The sequence below is a fragment of the Tyto alba genome, unplaced genomic scaffold, assembly GCF_018691265.1.
Source record: "Tyto alba isolate M040663 unplaced genomic scaffold, T.alba_DEE_v4.0 Super-Scaffold_20000042, whole genome shotgun sequence".
Taxonomy (NCBI): domain Eukaryota; kingdom Metazoa; phylum Chordata; class Aves; order Strigiformes; family Tytonidae; genus Tyto; species Tyto alba.
The window spans coordinates 8897489-8917504 of NW_024881293.1; the positions used below are offsets into that span (position 1 = coordinate 8897489).

Consider the following 20016-nt stretch of genomic DNA (forward strand, 5'->3'; position numbering starts at 1 on the left):
GGCGGCGGCGGGGCGGCGCGGGGGCGGCGGCGGCGGTTCCCCCCCCTCCCGCTCCGCACGGGTGGTCGCGCCCGGCTCAGCATCGGGTTACTAGGGCGATGGTGCCGCACCGCGGGGGGCGGTGCCTGGTAGCCGGGCCCTGTCAGCGCTGCAGCCAATGGGAGCGGCGCGGGGTGCCCTCCCCCAGCCCGTCATTTGCCATGCGGCCGGAGTGGCGGGCGGTGCGGCCAATGGTCGGTGGGCGGGGCGGGGCGCGGCCTGCCCCCCACGAGGGCGCCGCGGCGGGGCGGCGGAGCGGCGGGCGGCGGGCAGGTGAGGGGCGCGGGGGGCGCGGGGGGCGCGGGGGACATGGGGCCGGGCACGGCGGCGGGCGGAGCTCCCTTCACCGCCCCTTCGCCGTCCCTCACCCCGCAGCGGCCCCGCGGGTGGGCCTCGGGCCGCCTGCTGCCGTGGGGTCCCCTCAGTGCGGGGGGCCGCGCCGTGCTGCACACCCGCGGGCGGCGGGAAAATGGGGCGGGGGGGGGGGGGGGTGATCCCACCGCAAAGCATCGTCCCTTGTTTTCCCGATCGGAGCCGCCCTGCGCACCGCGGACACCTTCCACAGAGGACGGGGGCTTCATTAACCGGTGTGACACGTTGGGCCGTCGGAGAGGAGAGCCCCCGTCCCCATGCCCCCACTGCCAGCGCTCCCCTTGGGCTGTCCTTCAGCCCTGCCTGAAACTCGACGGTTTCTTTGCCTCGCCAGCCCCTCTCCGGCCTCTCCTCTTCAAGGGTATTTTCCTTGTGATGGAGGAGCAGCGTCGGTCCCGCTCCCGCTCAGCCAGCGGTTAGGATGCTGGGCAGTTCTGGTTAGCTCAGGGGTCCCGGGAGCATTTGTGCGGCCGCCTCGGGCTCTCGGCCCGGCTGGAGCCCCTTGGAAGGCAAGCAGAGCTGTGCTCCACGCCGCTGCAAGGCAAGACCGGGTCACCGCCGGCTTTGCGTGGGTAGGGCATCGAGCCAGCTCTCCAAAAACCACAGGTTTCTTCCAAAAGCGTCTCTGGGAGCCATGGTGCAACGTCGTGCCAGAGCAGGCAAGCTGGGCAATATATATAGCCAGTATGTTGCATATATATTGCATATATGCAGTGATTTTCCAGCTGGTTAACAAGAAGCAGGGCGCTCACAGCTGCTAATGGAAGATACACAAGAGCTGCTTTTAGAATTATTGTTTTTATGAGGAGGGTGCCGTGGACAACCATCGCCTCCCCGCTCTTGGCACATGGGTCTGCGGGTCGGACGCGTGGCGGAGCACGAGCAGAACGACCTGGCCTGCGGTTTCCACTGTCTGCTGGGGAAGCAAAGCGGCCGCCGTGCTGCTGCTGGGGCGCGCTCCCCGAACAGGACGGGGCTCACAGCCCCCCCCACCTCTCGCATGCTGATGCTGGAGCTGCTGCGGCATGGAAAGCGGGCAGCCCACTGGGATCACCCACCCCGACGGTGCCGAGCGGGTCCCCGTCAGCGCTGGCACAGTTCGGAGCAGGCAGCATGGTTGCTGGCCCCGTCACCAGTAGGACCAGCCGGGAGGGCAGAGGAAGCAGCAGGATGCTGCCATGAAGCTGAGCGGGACTCAGCTGTTGGAGAGAGGCCGGGTTTTTCTCATTTATAAATGAAACAAGCACTGCAACGTGCTTCCGAAACCCTGACCCCTTTTTGCTGGCTTGGCCTCCAGATTTCACGTTAAATCCAGCCTCCAGCTGCATCAGTGCTGTTATCACTCCAGGATTACAGTGCCACGCTGCTGCCAGGGACCAGCCTGCTCCAATTACTGGGGTGTCTCCGAACCACGCGCTCCAGGGTGGGTTTTTTTGCCCAAGACAGCCAAAAAGCAAAAGCCACCGAGAAGGCGCAGTTGGCACGCACGGAGGAGGATGGGTGGCTGGCTGGTGGGACGCAGCGGCTAAGCGAGCCCGGTGCTGGGAGGCAGCCCCGCAGCATCGCCGGCGTCTGCCCTTGTTTTATTTTTTAAGAAAAACCCCCAACATGATTTAAGGGCATCTGATGATGGAAGCATCTGGCTGCAGGCTGCCAGCGGCTGCCAGACAAGCCTCCTCTCTCCTGAGCTGCGCAAGGGTGGCCGGTGCCCAGTGGCAGCCACTCGCTCGCCCACGCACGCTGCCAGTGCCGGGCTGCGGCGCCGACACGGTTAAGGCACCGGCAGGATCGGGGAGCCAGGATGCACGCCACGGCTGCACGCCACCGGCGGAGCCAAACCTGCCGAGTCAGGATGTGAGAGGCTCTGCAGCATCCCTGGGTGCTGCTGCATCCCGGGGCGCGGAGGGCTCGGCTTTGCCTCCGCCGCTGGATGCCTTTTCCCAGGGACGGAGCAGGAATGGGGTAGGAACTGGCACTCGCTGTCTTTGCCTCCCGGCTGCCGCAGCTGCTCGGCACCAGCACTGCTTCCCGAAACCCACAGAGCCTCTGGCTCTGCCGGCAGCTGGGTTTTTCATTTTTTTTTTTTGCCGCCTGACCGCACATCTCCATTAGAGCACCGGAGCCAGGTAGGTGCGGTGCTGGGGTGGTCGGTGCTGCTGATGGGTCCGCGGTGCCGTGGTGGTGGCTCGGCCATGCCTGGCTGGCAGCCCCAGAGCAGCAGGCAGCCTGCTCACTGGGGAGGCTGCCCACCGGGGAGCTGCGGGTGCTCGCTGGCCTGACAGACCCCCGTTACTCTTGTGCTGGCATACATGACGGCAAAGCAGGAATAACCCCCCCGTCGGATGTGTCGCGTGTGGTTTTGGGCTGTGTCATTGGCTCGGGGAGCCGAGCAGCAGTGGGTGCCTGAGCTCTGGCGCGCACAGCGCGATCACGGGCATCCTCACGTGTCGCAGCTGAATCCCCAATGCCTGCCGTGTGCGTTAGTGACCGGCTTGTACCCGCGCCTGAGCCGCGATGGCAGGCTGGGGGAACACTGCTGGCAGAGGGAAGGGGCAGGGCTGCTGCTCTGCGGTTCCCTGCAGCGCCGGTGCTGCAGGCGGGGGGCCGGGAGCAGGCGGGGGGTGCACGGGACCCAGTGCAGAGCATGAACAGAGAGGGGACAGCAGGAGGTGCCAGGTCAAAAGCCATTCGCCAGCCAGAGCAGGGCAGCGTGAGTAATTGTGCTAAAGTCACCTTTCCCATGGTGTGTTGGGGGGGAGGGCAGCATTTGCTGCAGGTGCTGTTTGCAAACCTCGTAAAAAGGGGGGACAAATGCCGGGCCGGGTACCCGGAGCGGGGAGCTGCTCGGTGCCGTCTCCCCTGCATCCCTTGCCTGAGCAGCTGGGAAGGGTGCTGGGGTGCCCAGGGCAGGGGTCCCGCAGCTCCCCCCACCCCGATGCCTCATCCTCGGAGGCTCAGGCTCATCGGTAGGTGCGGAGGTTTCACCCCTATATTCAAATTAATACCACGTGCAGTTTCACCTCCTTTTGCTCCAACCACAGCGTGTTTGGGAGGCAGTGGTCCGCAGACCATCCCCCAGGCTGGCCCAGCAGAACTCTGGCTCCCAGGGGCTTCCTGGCAATAAATCCTCCCCACAACCCAGCACCCACATTCTCCCGCCCCATCGTGCTGGCCGGGGATGGGGATGGAGCCGGGTGGGACCACAAGCTTTCGGGGCACCCTTGTGCCCAGGTGCCAGGCACGTCCTGCAGAAGAAAACATTTTTCTGCCCTGCAGAAACTCCTGTGGTTGCAGACTCGCGGCTGAGTTTTGCCGTGAGGAAGCTGAAGGTGTGGGAATGGTTTTGGAAAAGCACCAAACTGCTGGAATGGAGGGGACTAGGCTTTTGGCAGCACCTTTGGGTCAGGGGACCCCAAGGGGCAGGTTGGCCCCAGCGGCTGGGGTGCTCTGGCTCCTCGGGGTGCGGAGCCCTGCCCAGTGTGCCAGTGCTCTGGCGGTGCTTCCCAGCAAAGTTCCTCCAGTGCTGCTAGAGACTTGCCGGCCACCGCGCTCGGTCCCCTCAGCATTACCACAAGGTAATGGATAAGGGGTGTCGGGTCCTGCTGAAAATTGTGAAGAGCTGAGCTCATCGCAGGGCTGAGCTCATCACACCACAGATCCCCAGGATGCATAAACAGAGCCAGTCCTAAGCCCTGCACTGAGTTTGAGTCTTGGTTTGTGGCAGGGCAAGCAAGCAAGCCGCACGGCTGCCCCCACTGCGGCTGGGGCAGGGGGGGTCCAGCCATCCCCCAGCTCGCGTCACCTTCATTACACTGCTGCTAATTAAGTGATGCTGAGCGGGCAGGAAGCAGCTTGCAGGGGTGTGCGAGACGGTGCCAGGGCTGGTGGCTGCTGCTGAACCTGTGTTGTTGCAGGCGAGGGCCGCGAGGAGCCATGAAGGTGACACAAGCAGCCCCCGGGAGAAGCCAAGGGGGTCATGATGGCTTTGGGAGCTCAGCAGGGTCCTGCTCAGGGCACACAGTGCAACAGTGCGAGGCCCTGGGGGGCCAGCTCCCTCCTGCCCTCTCAAAAATAAACCTGGCTTTATTGAGCCTGCCTGCTCTCTAGCCCTGGGGTGGCTGCAGCCAAAGGGAGCTGTGTTTCTGCAGTGCTGAGGGGAGGAGGGAGATGGGGCTCTGCACCAGGGGCCACAGAAGGGCCAGGGGCTGCAGCGGGGCCGGGGGCTGCAGCGGGGCTGGGGGCTGCGGTGGGCAGGCAGGCGGCTCCGCGGGGATGGGCTCGGCTGCTGCAGCCGCTGCCATTGGGCTGCGTGGGCTGCAGGGGCTGCGCCGGCATGCAGGCACGGCGGGCCAGGATGCCGGAGGGATGCAGGATGCGGGAGGGATGCGGGAGGCAGGCACACTGGGCCAGGGAGAGGGAAGGATGCAGGATGCAGGCACACAGTGCTGGGATGCGGGAGAGATGCAGGGTGCGGGCATGCCCTGCTGCGATGCAGGCAGGATGCAATCTGCAAGCATGCCATGCTGGGATACAGGAGGGATGCAGGATGCAGGCATGATGTGCCAGGATGCAGGCAGGATGTGTGCCAGGACAAGAGCACTCTGTGCAAGGCTATACTCCCGCTGTGCCCAGGGCAGGCAGGGAAGGAGCCCGGAGTTCTCTCAGTCTCCAATCATGGGGAAAAAACAGCTCGTGACCTGCGGCATAAAGATGGCATTTCACAGGCATAAAGAAAGATGGGTTCAATTTTAAAATTAGCCCCAGTTTTGCAGGGAAATGCTTTGGGTCTCTGTGACACTGGAAGCTGCTGGTGGTGTTGTGGGGTAGGGAGCGGGAGCAGGACCACAGCTCCCTAGGGAGTCATGCCAGATGCCCCCCGGCATGGGGATGGGGATGGGGACAGGGAGGATCAGGGGTGCCTGGGGGCGAGCCCCCCTTTCCCTCAGAGCTCCTGCACCCCCACTCACACAATCACATTGCAGAAAAAGTTGAGCTGTTTTCCCTTCCTTGGCTTGTCCCTTGCAGAGGGACCCTCTAGGGGCTGCTTTAGTATTAAACACCAGCAAAATGTCTAATTTTTCATGCCCGCGTTTCTTCACCATTCCTTGAGGCGTCCTAAGACCTCCACGGCATTTGTCGGTGCCTTGCTGCCGCAGCTGGGTTGCCCCACAGCTTGCCCTGCTCACCTCCCCTGGGCAGCGAGGCTGGCAGCAAGCAGACCCGCTCTGCCCGCCCCGGGAGCCCCAGAAGTTGGGGGAGAGCAGCCAGGCTGGGGAGTCAGCGGCACAGGGCAGGGGTGGGATGGGTTTGGGAGTGGTGGTGGGTTAGGGCGGGGGTCTGGGGGTGGCAGAGCTGCCCAGCCACTGCCCGCGCTGCTGCCCACGCCGCATGCCCTTCCGGCTCATGAGCTTCTGCAACAGGAAGCACCATCATGCGCGTGCCCCAGAAACCCCCATTTCTTCCTCTTTTTCTCTTCCCCTGTGGCAGGGGTGAGGTGGCGAGTGGCTCCGGGGAGCCCAGGCTGGCTCCATGTATCCCGAATCCACCACTGACTCCCCGGCGCGACTCTCGCTGCGGCAGACGGGCTCCCCAGGGATGATTTACAGGTAAGGGTGTGGGGCGGCGCTGGGGGGGTTACTCTGCAGGGCTTCAAACCTGGGGCCACGGCACCCCAAAACCACCCCGGCACGCTTGGTGCAAAAACTTTCAGGACTGAAAATACCCACATGGCAGCAGCAGCATTTCAGGGCGCTGATGCCTGTTAGGAGAAGAGTGGGTACTCATGGGGAGCGTGCCAGTGCCCGCTGCACAGTGCTCCCCCGTGGCACGGTGCGGCGGGCATCACCGGCCCTTCCCACAGCCGCCAGCTCTGCCGCTTGCTCCCGCTCCGCCTTTCTAACGGGGTTTGTGGCATCTTTCTTCTCTCTCCCCTTTGCTGTCGGAAGCGCGAGGTACGGGAGCCCCAAGCGCCAGCTCCAGTTCTACAGGTAACCCAGCCCTTCCCCCTCCCCAAAATCCTCCTTCCCAGCGAGCAGACACGGCCGAAGCCCCGGCAACCCCGGGGGGATGCTGGCGCAGGTGCTGCTGGCACAGCACTGCCCTGCCCGCTGCCCAGGGGTCCCTCCGTGCTGGGTGGGCATCACCGGTGCATCACCGCGTCTTCGCCTGCTCGTGGGTTTGGCGGTGCGACGTGGGGACCCCACCAGTGCGGCTGGGTAGGTGGGATGATCCTCACCGGGGTCCCCAAGCAGCGGAGCGTGGCCGCAGGGCTACTGGGGGGGCATCCACCGCAGGGCTGCGGGGCTCGGCTTGGTGGGGACCATCCCGCACCGATGCTGCACCGGGAAGAGCCCGCTGGCTTCTCCCAAGGGCATCTCCAGGAACGCAGCCAGCCACTCCCCTGCTCCTTCCATTAACAGAAGCGTCATTAAGTGGTACAGAAGGCAATGCTTTACTCCTTCGCCGCCCCTCCCACCAGCCCCTTTTACCATCTGAAGTGAAGGTGGCACTTTGCCCCACACACTGTGCCAGCAGCTGCTTTGGTGCTCCCAGGGCTGAGCAGCCCTGTGGTGCTGGACTGGGGTCTGACCCAGCTGCGATGGGGCTGGAGACGAGGGGCTGCCCCCCAAGGGAGCCCTGGCCTCCCCGCTCCATCGCTGCATGTGGCAGGAGGAGAGGCTGGCCAGCATGGGGTCGGCTCGGTGGCACTGTGAGCGTGCCTGTCCCGGCAATGTGGCACCGCCGGCACTGCCGAGCCCGAGCCACAGGTGGGTTTTGGCTGCCAGCACGGCCAGGCACAGCCACGCACCCGAGCCATGGGGCACGTCGGGTGTGAGCGGCTCCCGGGGCCGGCAGGCAGGAGCCAGCTCACCCCTCACTGCCGCCCGTCTCTGTCACCCAGCCCCGTTTCAGGGCTCCTGCCCCAAGAGTCCGTGTTTCAGTCCTGCCACAGCCGAGCTCCGACCCTGCCGCCGTGGGGTCCGCAGGAGGGCTGCGTCCGCCTTGGGGGACCAGCTGTGCTCCTCAGTGGCCCCCGATTGTCCCGCTGGTGGTGCGGGACCTGTCACCACAGGGCGAGGGTCGGCCACGGGCGGAGACAGCGATGCCAGCGTTGCTAAAGCAGCGGCGCATCCCTGGGCTTTTAGCAAAGCGGCCATGAATAATTTAGATCCCCTTCACAAGGAAGAAAATCCCCTAATAGGGCTAATGGAGCGCGGCGAGAAAGCTGGGCTCTGGGGGGGCCCGTCGCAGCCGCCAATTGCTTTGGACGCCAGACACCGACACTCCCCTAATGCAAAAAACCCGGCAGCCTCACATCTCTTATAGCTGCCCCAGGGCAGCCCGGCTGCCCAGAGCTTTGGTGCTGGTGAGCAGCATCCCCGGCGCACGGGTGAGTCGGGGCCGGCAGCGCGGGCGGCGAGCGGGGACGGGCGCAGCTGGCGGTGCAGCCCGCGGCGGGCGGCAGGGAGGATTTGCTGTGCGGGGTGACTCAGGATTCGGTGGCTTGGGGAGGTTTTCGTTTTGGGGTTTGGGGTCTTTTTGGTTTTAGGCAGGCTGTCACCAACAAGTTCTCAGCTTGGCAAGCCGGGCTGAAAAGACGCCTTTCCAAGCAGCTACCCTGCGCACCCGACTGTCACCCACTTGTTGTGCCCCTGACGCACGCTAACAGTCCGCTGTTATCCCGCAGAGCCTGTGTCCTGTCCCCATCCCCACTCCTCCCCACAAAACAGCCTCTCCCGCTTGGGCACGGTGCTGCTTGGGCTCCGGCAGCTCCTGCAGACCCTGCTGCTTCTCATCCCTCTGCTAACAAACGGCCCTCAGACAAAGCCGCTGCCTCCACGCTCTCCCTGCCGCCCCGTAACATTGCTCAGCCAAAAACTAGAGAGGTGTCAGAGTGGGGCGGCTGGTGGATTCCCACCCTGTTCCTCAAAGCAGACCAGACCAGACGCCCCAGCCGCACTTGCTGCAATAATTTCATTGCAGCACGGTGAGGTCGTAGAGCAGCGGCACAGCTGGCTCGGACTTTTCCCTGCCATTGTTGGTTGAGGGGATCCCAGCGGGGGCAAGGGGATCCCACCGGGGCTGGGTGCTGCACCCGTGCCCAGCAGGAACCACCAGCTCTGCCCTAATTAAAACCACCAGCTGTGGAGAAGGGCTGGTACCAATGGTGACAGCTCCAGACTTCAGCTTTGAGGCACGGCAGGAAGAGGAGGCTGGTGGCCAGGGTTCAGTTTAGCTTTGCTGCAGGAGAGGGGTCCGCTTTGCCCATCTCTCTGTGTTCCCAAGCCCTTGCTGCGGAGCAGGAGGAGTGTGGGAGGGTCTCCAGCAGCGTTGGGTATCGCAGGAGCTCCCCAGGGTTTCGGTCACCCCTTGCCAGCTGCTGCTCTGTATCTTCTGGGTTTTCTTTTTCCTTGACGTCACACCTCAGTGGGAAAGTGCACTTTGGTTCTGGCTCCTGCTACCGTAAATGTGAGCTTCACAGGGAAACAAAAAACCACCGGTGGGAGCCTGGCTGGAGCCTGATGCCAGTGCAGCTCCAGCACGGTGCACTCCCAGCTCCAGCGGCCACTTCGGCACCAGCACCGTGGTTTTGGCCTCGGTTCCTGCTCCTTCTCTCAGGCACTGAGTGCAAGGGACGCTGCAGAGCACAGCAGGGAAATCGATGCCGGTGCCACAGCCGGTGAGATCTCAGCCATAGAGGCGGCGAGCACCTCCAGCGCGTAAGGAGCCCGTTCTGCGGCAGGCTATTTTCGGCAGCCTGTACCGGCTGGGAGGTCGCTGCCGCGGCTGCGGGGAAGGTGTTGGCTGGCAACACAGGTTGCGGCAGCTTGCCGCAGGCACGGCAGCCACCGGCAAGCACCCAGCACCCACAGCCCCTCTGCAGATGCCCACCCCCCCCAGGGGACGCCCACAGGGGCACCTTTCCCGTCCTGACCTCTTCCACTCGCTGGCACACGGTGCCGGATTCTCACCGGCGGCACTTGTGCCACCACTCACCGGGTCCCACCAGCTCCCACAGCCCTCGCAGGGATGCAAACCAGTGGCAGCCCAGCTGGTGCGAGCTGGGAGGCAGCGGGGCCAGGGCTTGTGCCAGGCTGCAGCAGCTCGCCGGGCTCGGGGTGGCCGTGGCGGGCACCCGCTGCAGCCCCAGCTCCCGTCGCCGCCCAGCCACAGGCAGCGCCGCATCCTGCCCTGCCGCGCTGCCGCCCTCTCCCTCCCCTCACTCTCCGGCTCCCCCGCCAAGGCTTTGCTCCGCTGAAGTGACTGGCTTTGCCAGGGTCCCTGCTCTCCTCACGCCACAGACCCACCGCAGGTCCTTGCAAGGGTGGGTGCCACCACTCCGGCATCACGGCGCGGGCACAGCTCTGCCCCGTGCCGTGACGGAGCCCGGTGTTGCAGCGGGGCGCTTTCCCAGCTCTCTCCGTAGCGTCGCTGAGGGGTCGGCAGCGGGGCTGGCCCGCAGGGCCCACTCTGGGGCGGCGGGATGCTCTCCATGACGTACAGCGAGAGCCTGCGCAGCGTGGCCAGCCGGCACCCCCCAGAGTGGGGGCTGCCGCCAGCCCCCCGGCCAGCGGACGGGCTGGAGCTGCGGCGGCTGCGGGACGTGCGGGCAGCGGCGCGGGCGAAGACGCTGGAGGAGTTCCTGCGGATGCACGGGCTCTCCATGGCCGACAGCACCGCCCGCGCCACTGGCATGAAGTACAGGTGAGGCAGCGCCGGCGGCGGACGCGGCGAGGGCTGAGCACACCCAGCCCGAGATGCGGGGACGGAGCGGGGGATGCTGCTTAGCGCTGGTTTTACACCGCATTGGGGAAAAGCCCGGCTTTCACCGATTTCCCTGTGCCGCGCCAAGGTCGGGAGGAGCTGGCGCCCTCGGCACAGTCTCGCGCGGGGCGGGCAGGAGAGGCTGCAGCAGGTCAGTGCCGTTACCTCTTGCTTGCTCCATGATCTTTGATCTCCTCGCTTGATTTTTCCCTTTTGTTGTTGGGAAGTTGCAAGTGCAAACGCACTCGGTGCTTTTAAAGATCAGGCGGTTGGAGCAACCAGCTACAGAGGTGCTTTATCCGTCTGACGAGCATTCATTACAGAGCTCCATTAATTTTGCATGTGTGTCCCGGGCACGGCGCGAGGCATCTCTGGATTTCAGCTGACTTTTGTCCTTGTTACCAGCCCGTGCCAGGGAGGACGCGCCAGGAAGCTGGGGCCGTCGGCCGCGGCTCCTCTGAGGGCGCATGGCTGGTTTTCCCAGCACATCCCTTCCTGCTCTCCCTCAGCATCACTGGTGGGGCGATGGGGTGCAGGGCCAGGCACCCCCAGTAATCCAGCTGGGGCTTGGACCAGGGGCACTGGGGTTGGGGACGGTGGCTGGTGCCCCCTGTGAAGCCCCAGGGACCGGTGGCTCTGCCGGCTCCTGCCGCGCCGTGCCACACCATGCCGCGCCATGGGTCAGGTTCCCCTCTGCTCACAATGTCAGAGATAACATTTACACCATGGCAAGAGCCCATCTAATATTCATGGGGCAGTTATTTATTGATGGGGAGAGGCTGGCACAGTCACTCCCAAGGATGCTCCTTTGGGCATGTGCCCACTGCCCCCAAAATTTCTGGGGTTCCTTCTCCACCGGGGAGCTGCTGATTGGGGCCAGGTCCCCCTCGCCCCGGTGCCAGAGCCAGAGCCAGCGGGATTACTAGGCTAAGGAGCTTTGTGGCAGAGGGAAGCAGAGGAGATTACAAGATTTCTCATTAGGTCAGGGCTGGACGTGCGTGATTTCCCCTGCAAGCCAAGCCCCAGCCCCACTCCTTCCTTCTTATGGAGGGGGGGCACGGTGGGTGCCAGCAGCTGGCACGCAGCCCGGGGCGCAAGAACGGTGCTGTGCCATGGCCGGCTTGCACCCCTCCTTCAGCAGGAGATTCTGGGCTGGCGTTTGCCTCAATCTGCTTAGCTCGCGCTGGGCAAAATTTGGGGGACTCACTGCTGGGGCCACAGCCCTGATGGGAGCAACCGGTCCAGCTTCGGCAAATCTCCAGGCTCTGCCCCCAGGGTGGCCGGCGGCATCACTGATCCCCAGGGCTGTGTATTTGGTGATGTGCAGGTGCTCCTGCCGGGAGATTTTTGTTTGGGACTTGCGTCCGCCTGAGAGGAGGGATGCTGTGCTGCCGCGGCATGGCTGGAGGGAGCCAAGCGGCCCCTTTGCCCCCGTGGCCTCAGCCCCCCCCCCCCCCCCCCCCCCCCCCCCGCGCCCCAAACCGGGGAAGCTCAGGAAGCATTGCCTGCAGGGGATGCCTCGGGGGGTGCCTCCGGGGGGGGGGGACACAGCTGCCTTGGCTCTCCCCTTCCTGCCCCCCACCTGCCCCAGCGCCGCTTGCTCGCTTCCTGAGCTCATCAAATATTGAGGGCAGGAGGGCTGACGGGAGCCGGCTCCGTGCCCGCCGCCTTGCAGCCCCCCGCCGTCACGTTGGCGGAGCAGCGGTGCGCGGGCGTGCGGGAGGAGCTCCCCGCCTCGCCCGGGGCGCCGGCTAAATTTAGGCAGCTGGCGCGGCTGCCCGCCGGAGCAGCATGCAGGTCTCCTTTGTGTGCTCCGAGCACAGCATCAAGAGCCGGAGCGCCGAGGACCGGCTGAACCGACAGAATGCCGGCAGCCCCAGCCTCGGCACCCGCGGCAAGTTCCGGGCAGTGGCCATGGTGGCCCGCAGCCTGGGGCAGCTCTCGGTGCAGAACGCCCCCTCCTCCAGCGAGTCCAGCATCAAGCAGCCGGGGATGAAATACCGGTAGGAGATGGGCAGATCCGCTGCCTGCTCGGCTGCTTCCTCTGTTCCTCTCTGGGCTCCGGGCAGCGGGGGGGGCTGGGGGGGCCCGGGTGTGCTGCACTCCCCTGATCCCTGGCTCGCGTCCTGCTCCGTAGGTTTCTCGGTGCTAAAAGTGCTGACCGTGTGCCCCCGTCGCTGTCCTCACTGTTTGCTCCTGTCCCCTCTCGGGGCGGCTTTGATCCAGCCTCGCGTAAAACCAGCAGGATGAGAGGGGGAGAAGGACCCTAAAATTTGGGGTAGGATTAGTAGCATCCCCGGCACCTGCCAAGGTGGGCAGGCTGCCGAGCCGGGGGGATCTGAGAGTCGCGATGCGCGTTAATCTGGGGGGCTGCCATGGCATCGTTACGGTGCTGCCGGAGCCTCGCCGCCCTGCACGGTGTGCACGGAGCTGTAAGCCAGGAGTCGGCCCTCAACTGCCCGCTGTGGGTCTGGAAACGAAGGGTGGCACGTTGTGCCCCCCCCAGCCAGCACCCACGGGGGCAACGCGCTCCACGCCTCTGGCACTGGAGCAGAGCACTGGTGGCTCCCCCCAGGGATGAGCCCGGCGCTGCGCATGAGTCCAGCCGTCACCCACCATCATCGTCGAAATCAGCCCAGTCCCCTCGCCCAAGCGCCCTGGGGGGGTCAGGGTGGCCCCCTCCGGCTCTCAACCACTGATCCCTTGTGGCGGCAGTGCTGGGGCCACACGCAGTGACATCCCCTGGGCTTGGCACTCGCGGTCACATCCCCATCCAGAGGAGGAGCGCACCAGGGGCCAACCTCTCCCAGGCTGACCGGCTCAGGGGATCCCCACCAAACACTGCGGGGGGGGCTGGTGGCACAGGGGGATGCTCTGTGCAAAGGGACGGGAAGGCTGTGGCGCTGCGGGGGGATGCTTGGCCTCCCCCAGTATCTGCCGGTGTCACCCTTGGGTGACCGGGCAAAGATGTGTTTGGGCAGGAGAGCCAAGAGCGGCGATGCGTTGCCATGACCCCCACCCAGCGGTGCCCCCGCAGCCTGGAATGGCCAGCACAGGGCTGGTGCCCCCCCCTCCACTGTGACCACCCCCCCATGTCAGGGGCTTGAGCCACCGCTGCCCCATGGCCTCTCACCGCCACGAAACGCTCTAAAAATAACGCGGGGTTGGGGGGAGCGCCCACACCTCCAGATGTTGGGCAATAACGCGGTGGTGCGGAAGGGAGATGCCCCGACACGGCTCAGCCCACGATTCCCCGCTGCCGCTGGACCGCGGCCGCTCCCTGCGCAGCTCCTGGTGCCCGTGCCGGCGATGCCGGCGATGCCGGCGGTGGTGGTGCCTCCCGGTTGCTACGCGACACCCGCGCGGGCGAGCTGCCGCGGCTCACCTACACTTTATTTATTTTAACGCTCGTTCCTCGAGCCTTTGTCATTTTTAACGAGGAGCTGGCTCTCCATCACCGCGGCGAAGGCGTCTGCCAGCCCGGCCCCCTTCCCAAAAGCTCTTCTCTGGCTCCTGGTGCCAGCCAAATTTTCAGGGGTGCTCCATTTCTCCAGGACACCACTCTGCTCCTGAGCACCCTCTCCCCATGCAAGCCCTGTGCTCCCCCACGCCACGCTGCAGAGGATGGGCACAGCTCGTGTCACGTGTGGGATGCTCCAGGCCTGACTGCTGGGCTGCCATTGCCCCCTGCCCCTGGCCTGTCCCCCCGCGCCGGCGGCACTGTCGGAGGAGCCGGACACGCCGGCCTCGCCACAGGGAGCCGTTTTATTGAGGTCACCGCCCACTGCCACTCTCAATTACCCTGGGGGGCACGGCGATTATTTCGTGTGCAAGGAACAGCATCGCCGCACCAGGGCTGGCCATGCTGCCGGTGAGCCATGGCGTGCCTGGCCTGGGATGGCTTTTTAATCAGTCATGGGGGGACCCTCGCTGCGGGACCATCTGAGGCAGGATGGGGACGGGGACCGGGGATGGGGACAGGGACCAGGGATCGCCACCTCACCTCTCAGCCCACGCAGACGGTGCGCTCGGTGACATGCGGGTGCATGCAACGGCGTCTTGGAGCTTTCTGGCAGCTTTCCTAACGGGTCTGTGTCTTCCAGGAACCTCGGGAAGTCCGGGCTGCGCGTGTCCTGCCTGGGCCTGGGTAAGTGCCAGGGTTTGCCGCGGTCCCTCAGCAGCTCCTCCGTCCCGTGGCTGCTGCTGGTGCTCCCTGGCCAGGCCAGCGTGCGCTTGCTCCAGCGAGGCTTTGCCAAGGGAAGGAAAGGGTTTTCCCGTGGCCTGGTGGTGGCTTTGAGACATGGCCCAGAATTTGTCAAATTATTTTCTCGTCTTCTCTTCCAACGTGATAGGAAGAGACTGGGCTGTGCTGGGAGCACCGTGCTGCACGCAGCAGGGCCAACCGCGGCCACTGTGTGCCAGGGCTGTGCCAGGGGAGCCGGGGTGGGTGGCCAGGGGCTCAGGGCAGCAGCGTTCAGTGCTCACTGCGCTCACCGTGCATGTACTCTCTCCTCTGCAGGGACATGGGTGACTTTTGGAGGTCAAATCACAGACGAGGTAAGGATCGTGCCCCGAGCGAAGCAGGGAAGGGATGGGGCCAGCGAAGCCACAGGCGCTGGGCTTGGAGCACACGGTGTGCCGGAGCTCACCTCCACGCTCCGGCTCTCGGCCTCCCCCAGCACTGACCCTCCCTGCTCTCCCCTCGTAGATGGCGGAGCAGCTGATGACTTTAGCCTACGACAACGGCATTAATCTCTTCGACACAGCAGAAGTCTACGCCGCCGGCAAGTAGGTACTCTGCTTCGGCAGCGGCACAAGGGGCCTCACCGCGCGCCCCAGCCCCGCTGAGCTGCAGCAGTGCTGGGAGTCTCCCGGGTTTGCTGACTGCAGAGCAGCTGGGGGACAGAGCAGGGAGCGCTTGCTCACACGGGGTGGTGGCTCGCGCAGTCCCGTGCTGCCTGCGGCACACGCGTGTAGCTGTGCACCCTCCCCGGCACGGCGAGCAGCGGCTGCACCCGGGGCACGGTGACCCAGAGGCAACGCAGCGTGCCCACACGCCTGCTTAAAAATAGCAAGCTCCCGCGTCGGCGGCTGATGTCCCCTTCCCTTGTAGGGCCGAGGTGGTGCTGGGGAACATCATCAAGAAGAAAGGGTGGAGGTAAGCCGGGCTTCATCCCTGCGTGGCAAATCTGGTCACCACGGTGCCAACGGGCTGGGGCAGCCCCAGGCGTGGCTGCATGTGGGGCTTTGCAGGTGCCACCACCAGTGACTCTCCGCTTCTCCCTGCAGACGGTCCAGCCTGGTGATCACCACCAAAATCTTCTGGGGAGGAAAGTAGGTAGCGCACCCGCCCCGTGGCAGAGCGGCCGGAGCACACCGGGCTCTCATCCACCTTTCCTTTTCCAGGGCCGAGACGGAGAGGGGCCTGTCCCGAAAGCACATCATAGAAGGTAGGGGTGCTCGCTGGGTGCTGCCGGGCTCGGCGCCAGGCTGTGCCTGCACCGGCTGCCTCACCGGCTGGCGGCACAAAGCCCGGCAGCGCCTGACGGTCCCGGCGCTGCGGCAGGTCTGAAGGCGTCGCTGGAGCGGCTGCAGCTGGACTACGTGGACGTGGTGTTCGCCAACCGGCCCGACCCCAACACGCCGATGGAAGGTGGGTGCCGCGCACCGTGCCGCGCTCCTCCCCGCCGCCTTTCGTTGCTGTCACAGTTGGTGTGTGCCAGGCTTTTATCTAAAGGGCGTTTTCCCTTCCCGAGCAGAAACCGTGCCTCCGCCGCCGCAGTTAAGCCTCTGCCAGGCACCGGGACCTGCCTCGGGCCGCGGCAGGGGCAGGTTGGGGGCGCGGCGGTGGGTCACTGCCCCTGTCCCAGCAAGCCACTTGCTCTGCTCCGCCAGCAGCAGGCGACTCCTCTCTCTAAATCTCTCTTTTATCACCAGGGGACCCATTTAGTTCCTCCAAGTCCCGGACTTTCATCGTAGAAGGTACAACCTGCCCGCACTCTGCCCGCACCCCAGCGGCACCTCCTGGGGCAGAACCCCCACTGCCCTGTGATTTCCGTCCCTCTCCCCCCGCCCCGAGCAAACCCCGCCATAGATGGCACAGGCAGCGGCAGCACAACAAAAACACTCCCCTGCCCCTTCATCTTGCGGTTAAAGGGGAAAAAAGCAAAGAGGCTGCCCAGCCTCCTTGCCACGGGGTGCCTGTTGCAGCCGTGCCAGGGACCGCAGCAGGGTCCCTGCTCGCCGGGGCGTGCGCTCCAGTGCCGGCCCGGTGAGCCTCGTGCCCATCGCTCTCCCCGCTGCCCGCCTTTGGCTGCAGGAGCGCGCCTTGGCTTCGCCCCGGCCTGCATGGCTCGGAGGCAGCCCCCCTAGAGACCCCCCGCGCCCCTCGCATGGGGTCGGGGGTTCCCTCCCTCCCCTGGATCTCGGTGCACGGGCGATGCTTCAGGTCCCTCCCCTCGCAGCGGTGCCAAGCGCGGTGCCCGTGCTGGTACCCCACGGGGCGTAAGGCCACTGCCAGGAGCCTCAGGCTGCTCCGTGCCAGCAGAGCGCCGGCACCACTGTGACACATCAGGGTCCGCCGTGGTCCCCGGCGCATCCCGAGCGGCTGCTCCCCCTGGTCCCCATCCTGCTCCTCTGACAGCACCCTCCGGACACAACCCGCCTCCCGCTTCGGTGCCGCGGAGCGGGATGCTCGCCAGCCGTCGGCGCGGCGCGAGCCCCCTCCTGCCGGCGCAGCGCCCCGCTAACCCCCGCCTGCCGCTGTCCCCTTCCCTCCCGACAGAGACGGTGCGAGCCATGACCCACGTCATCAACCAGGGGATGGCCATGTACTGGGGGACCTCACGCTGGAGCTCCATGGAGATCATGGTAGGGGCCCGGGGGGGCGCCGGGGGCGGCCGTGGAGGAGCAGCCCCGGTGCTGCCGGTGACGCTGATTTATTGAGACAGCGGCTGTCAGGAGCCCAGTGCTTGCAGATGCACTTGAGCCTTAATTATTTTTTGGGCAGCTGCTCGGGGCTCTGCCGGGGGGTGAGTGGGGGAGGCTGGGGGGGCGGGGCGCTGAGGATCCTGGCTCTTTGGCAGGAAGCATACTCGGTGGCGCGGCAGTTCAACCTGATCCCGCCGATCTGCGAGCAGGCCGAGTACCACATGTTCCAGCGGGAGAAGGTGGAGGTGCAGCTCCCCGAGCTCTTCCACAAGATAGGTACTGCGGCAGGGGTCCCGCCCTGGCCCCCCCAAAGCACAGCACTCCCCAAAGCCCGGCGCTGCCGCAGCCAGGAGGGGCACAGTGAGTGTCCCTGGGGCTGGCCAGCCCCTGTGCTGCGGTCCCGGGGACAGCAACATCAGCCCCCCGCTCTGCTCTGCCCCCCCAGGCGTCGGAGCCATGACCTGGTCCCCGCTGGCCTGCGGCATTGTCTCGGGGAAGTACGATGGGGGGATCCCCCCCTACTCCCGCGCTTCGCTGAAGGTGAGGCCAGAAGGAGCTGGGGGGGTCGCAACGGGACAGGCAGAGCCAGGGGAGCGGGGCCGGGGGGGTCGCACAGGCCCCAGGGGAAGCAGGAGCTCCAGGAGCCACGACCCGGGGGCGGGGGGGGCGGTTTGGGGATGCCCTGCCTGCACAAGGTCCTGCTACACCACCATCCCACTGTGACACCCCCTCTGCCCACCCCCCACCCCCCCCCCAGGGATACCAGTGGCTGAAGGACAAGATCCTGAGCGAGGAGGGCCGGCGGCAGCAGGCGAAGCTGAAGGAGCTGCAGGCCATCGCCGAGCGCCTGGGCTGCACCCTGCCGCAGCTCGCCATCGGTAAGGGGCTGGAGGGGGAGGCCGGGGGGGGCCGGGGGGGGCCGGCAGGCCGTGCTCAGGCTGTGCTCTCCCTCCCGCCCCAGCCTGGTGCCTGCGCAACGAGGGCGTCAGCTCCGTCTTGCTGGGTGCCTCCAACGCCGACCAGCTGATGGAGAACATCGGGGCGATCCAGGTCAGTGCTGGGTGCGCCTGGGGGGATGGGGCGGGGGGGGGGGCCCTCGCCACGGGGGGAGCACCCGCCTGCACCCACGGAGCTGCCGCTCCCCACGCTCCCGCGCCGCACCAGGGAAAGAGGGCGCGAAGTCAGTGCAGAAGTTACAGGGTTGGCTTGGAGCGCAGCTGAGCGGCGGAGACACGAGGCTTGGCCGGGGCTGAGCCCCACCTCGGCTTCCTGCAACTGGGGCGCGTCCCACGGGGGTGCACCGGGCCCTGCCTCCCACCGGCCTCCCCCCGCAGGTCCTGCCGAAGCTGTCCTCTTCCATCGTCCACGAGATCGACAGCATCCTGGGCAACAAACCCTACAGCAAGAAGGACTACCGATCCTAAGCGCGCGCGCCCGCCGCGCCGCCCGTTCCGCTTGCTTGCGCTTCGTTGGAGCAAAGTGGGGAGCTGCGGTTCGCGCCGCGAGCGCCCAGAGCCAGCGCTCCCACCCGCGCCTCCACCCCACCCGAGGCAGCCCAGCCAGCGCGTGGGGGAGTGAGCCCCCAAAGCCGGGCGGCCCGCAGTGCGGGGGGGGGGGGGACCCCAGTGCATGCGTGGGTGCCGTGGCCGGAGGCGGGGGGTGGGGGGTGGGGGCAGCCGCAGGGGTGCGAGCGGGTGCTGTACGCCCACGAGGCCGACAACACGAAGCTGTTCCCCAGCCCCTCGGCTCTGCCCTGCCCGCGTCGCACCCGCCCCCCTGCCCGTACAGGGGGTGGCCCTGCGGGTGGGGGGTCCCCGCCGAGGGGACTGGGCTCTGCGGGGGTCCCAGGGGCAGTGTGTGAGCACAGCCCCCCCCCCCCGGGCCGTACCTGCAGCTCCACCCGGCAGGACCCCCAGCTGTGCTGCCCCACAGACCCAGCCAGAGCTGCACCCCCCGCGGCTGCGAGGGGGGTGCCCACACACCCCCACAGCTCCAGCTGCTGGCAGAGCTGCTGCAGGCCCGTCTCCACCTCAACCCCCACAGCTACACCCGTCCTTATCCAGACATCAACAGCTAATTATAGAGATATACGTATGCAGATACATATGCGCACACCTATGAAAATTCCATATATAATACGTATACAGACACACAAATGTAGATGTCTCTTTGTGTATATAGACATATGTATCTATGTGGCATATGTATATCACTTATGGAGATATAGAGACGTGTACATATCGATGTAAATATATTGATATGGCTACATATATATTTGTATGTATATATATGCACACATACATGAAAATTACAAAGATATATACATAAATGTGTGTATATACAGATATATGTGCAGATATACCTCCATCGATACCCAGGTCTATATACTCGTATCTATACCTATATATAAACATATGCCTGCATATATACACAGACATATACATATTTGTAATTTAGCTATAGATATATCTCTCTATATATGTGTTCTCTCTGTGCAGGAACACACGCACCTTTGCCAATATCTATATATATATCTATATCCACATATATACATACACATGTACATCCCTATATACATTTACACATCAATATAAAAATTATAAAGTTATGTTCAAAACTGTAGCTCCACACATAGACATGTATATATGTATGTGTGCGTGTATGTATATAAATGGGGGGTGTATACACACACACACACCCCCTTGAGATATGTCCATTTTTCTCTATCTATACCAACATACCTCTATCTATATAGGTGTATCTATTTATATCTATAGAACCACACAGATGTTTGTATGCAGATATAAACATATATATACTCATACATATGTATAAAGTTACAAATACATATATATGTGTATACACACCTATGTATACTATATATGTGTAGCTATATCTATACACCTTTAT

At 64.6% G+C, this 20016-nt stretch overlaps 1 protein-coding gene across 8 annotated transcripts; it reads left to right on the forward strand.

Moving 5' to 3' along the window:
• The first annotated feature begins 289 nt into the window (after positions 1 to 289).
• On the forward strand, positions 290 to 19376 carry KCNAB2 (potassium voltage-gated channel subfamily A regulatory beta subunit 2). Of its 8 annotated transcripts, XM_042794711.1 has the most exons (17): positions 2212 to 2373; positions 2524 to 2537; positions 5899 to 6017; positions 6357 to 6398; positions 14280 to 14323; positions 14696 to 14733; positions 14885 to 14964; positions 15290 to 15334; positions 15466 to 15510; positions 15583 to 15626; positions 15743 to 15829; positions 16961 to 17046; positions 17262 to 17382; positions 17552 to 17646; positions 17864 to 17984; positions 18068 to 18156; positions 18441 to 19376. In XM_042794711.1, exons 3-17 carry the CDS (start codon positions 5941 to 5943, stop codon positions 18528 to 18530), a joined length of 1104 nt encoding a protein of 367 aa, XP_042650645.1. In that variant the 5' UTR covers positions 2212 to 2373; positions 2524 to 2537; positions 5899 to 5940; the 3' UTR covers positions 18531 to 19376. The 8 variants fall into 8 exon arrangements, with proteins under 8 accessions (XP_042650646.1, XP_042650645.1, XP_042650648.1 ...); XM_042794712.1 differs by lacking the exons at positions 2212 to 2373; positions 2524 to 2537 and adding an exon at positions 290 to 312; XM_042794710.1 differs by having other exon boundaries at positions 2213 to 2537.
• The last annotated feature ends 640 nt before the right edge of the window (positions 19377 to 20016 follow it).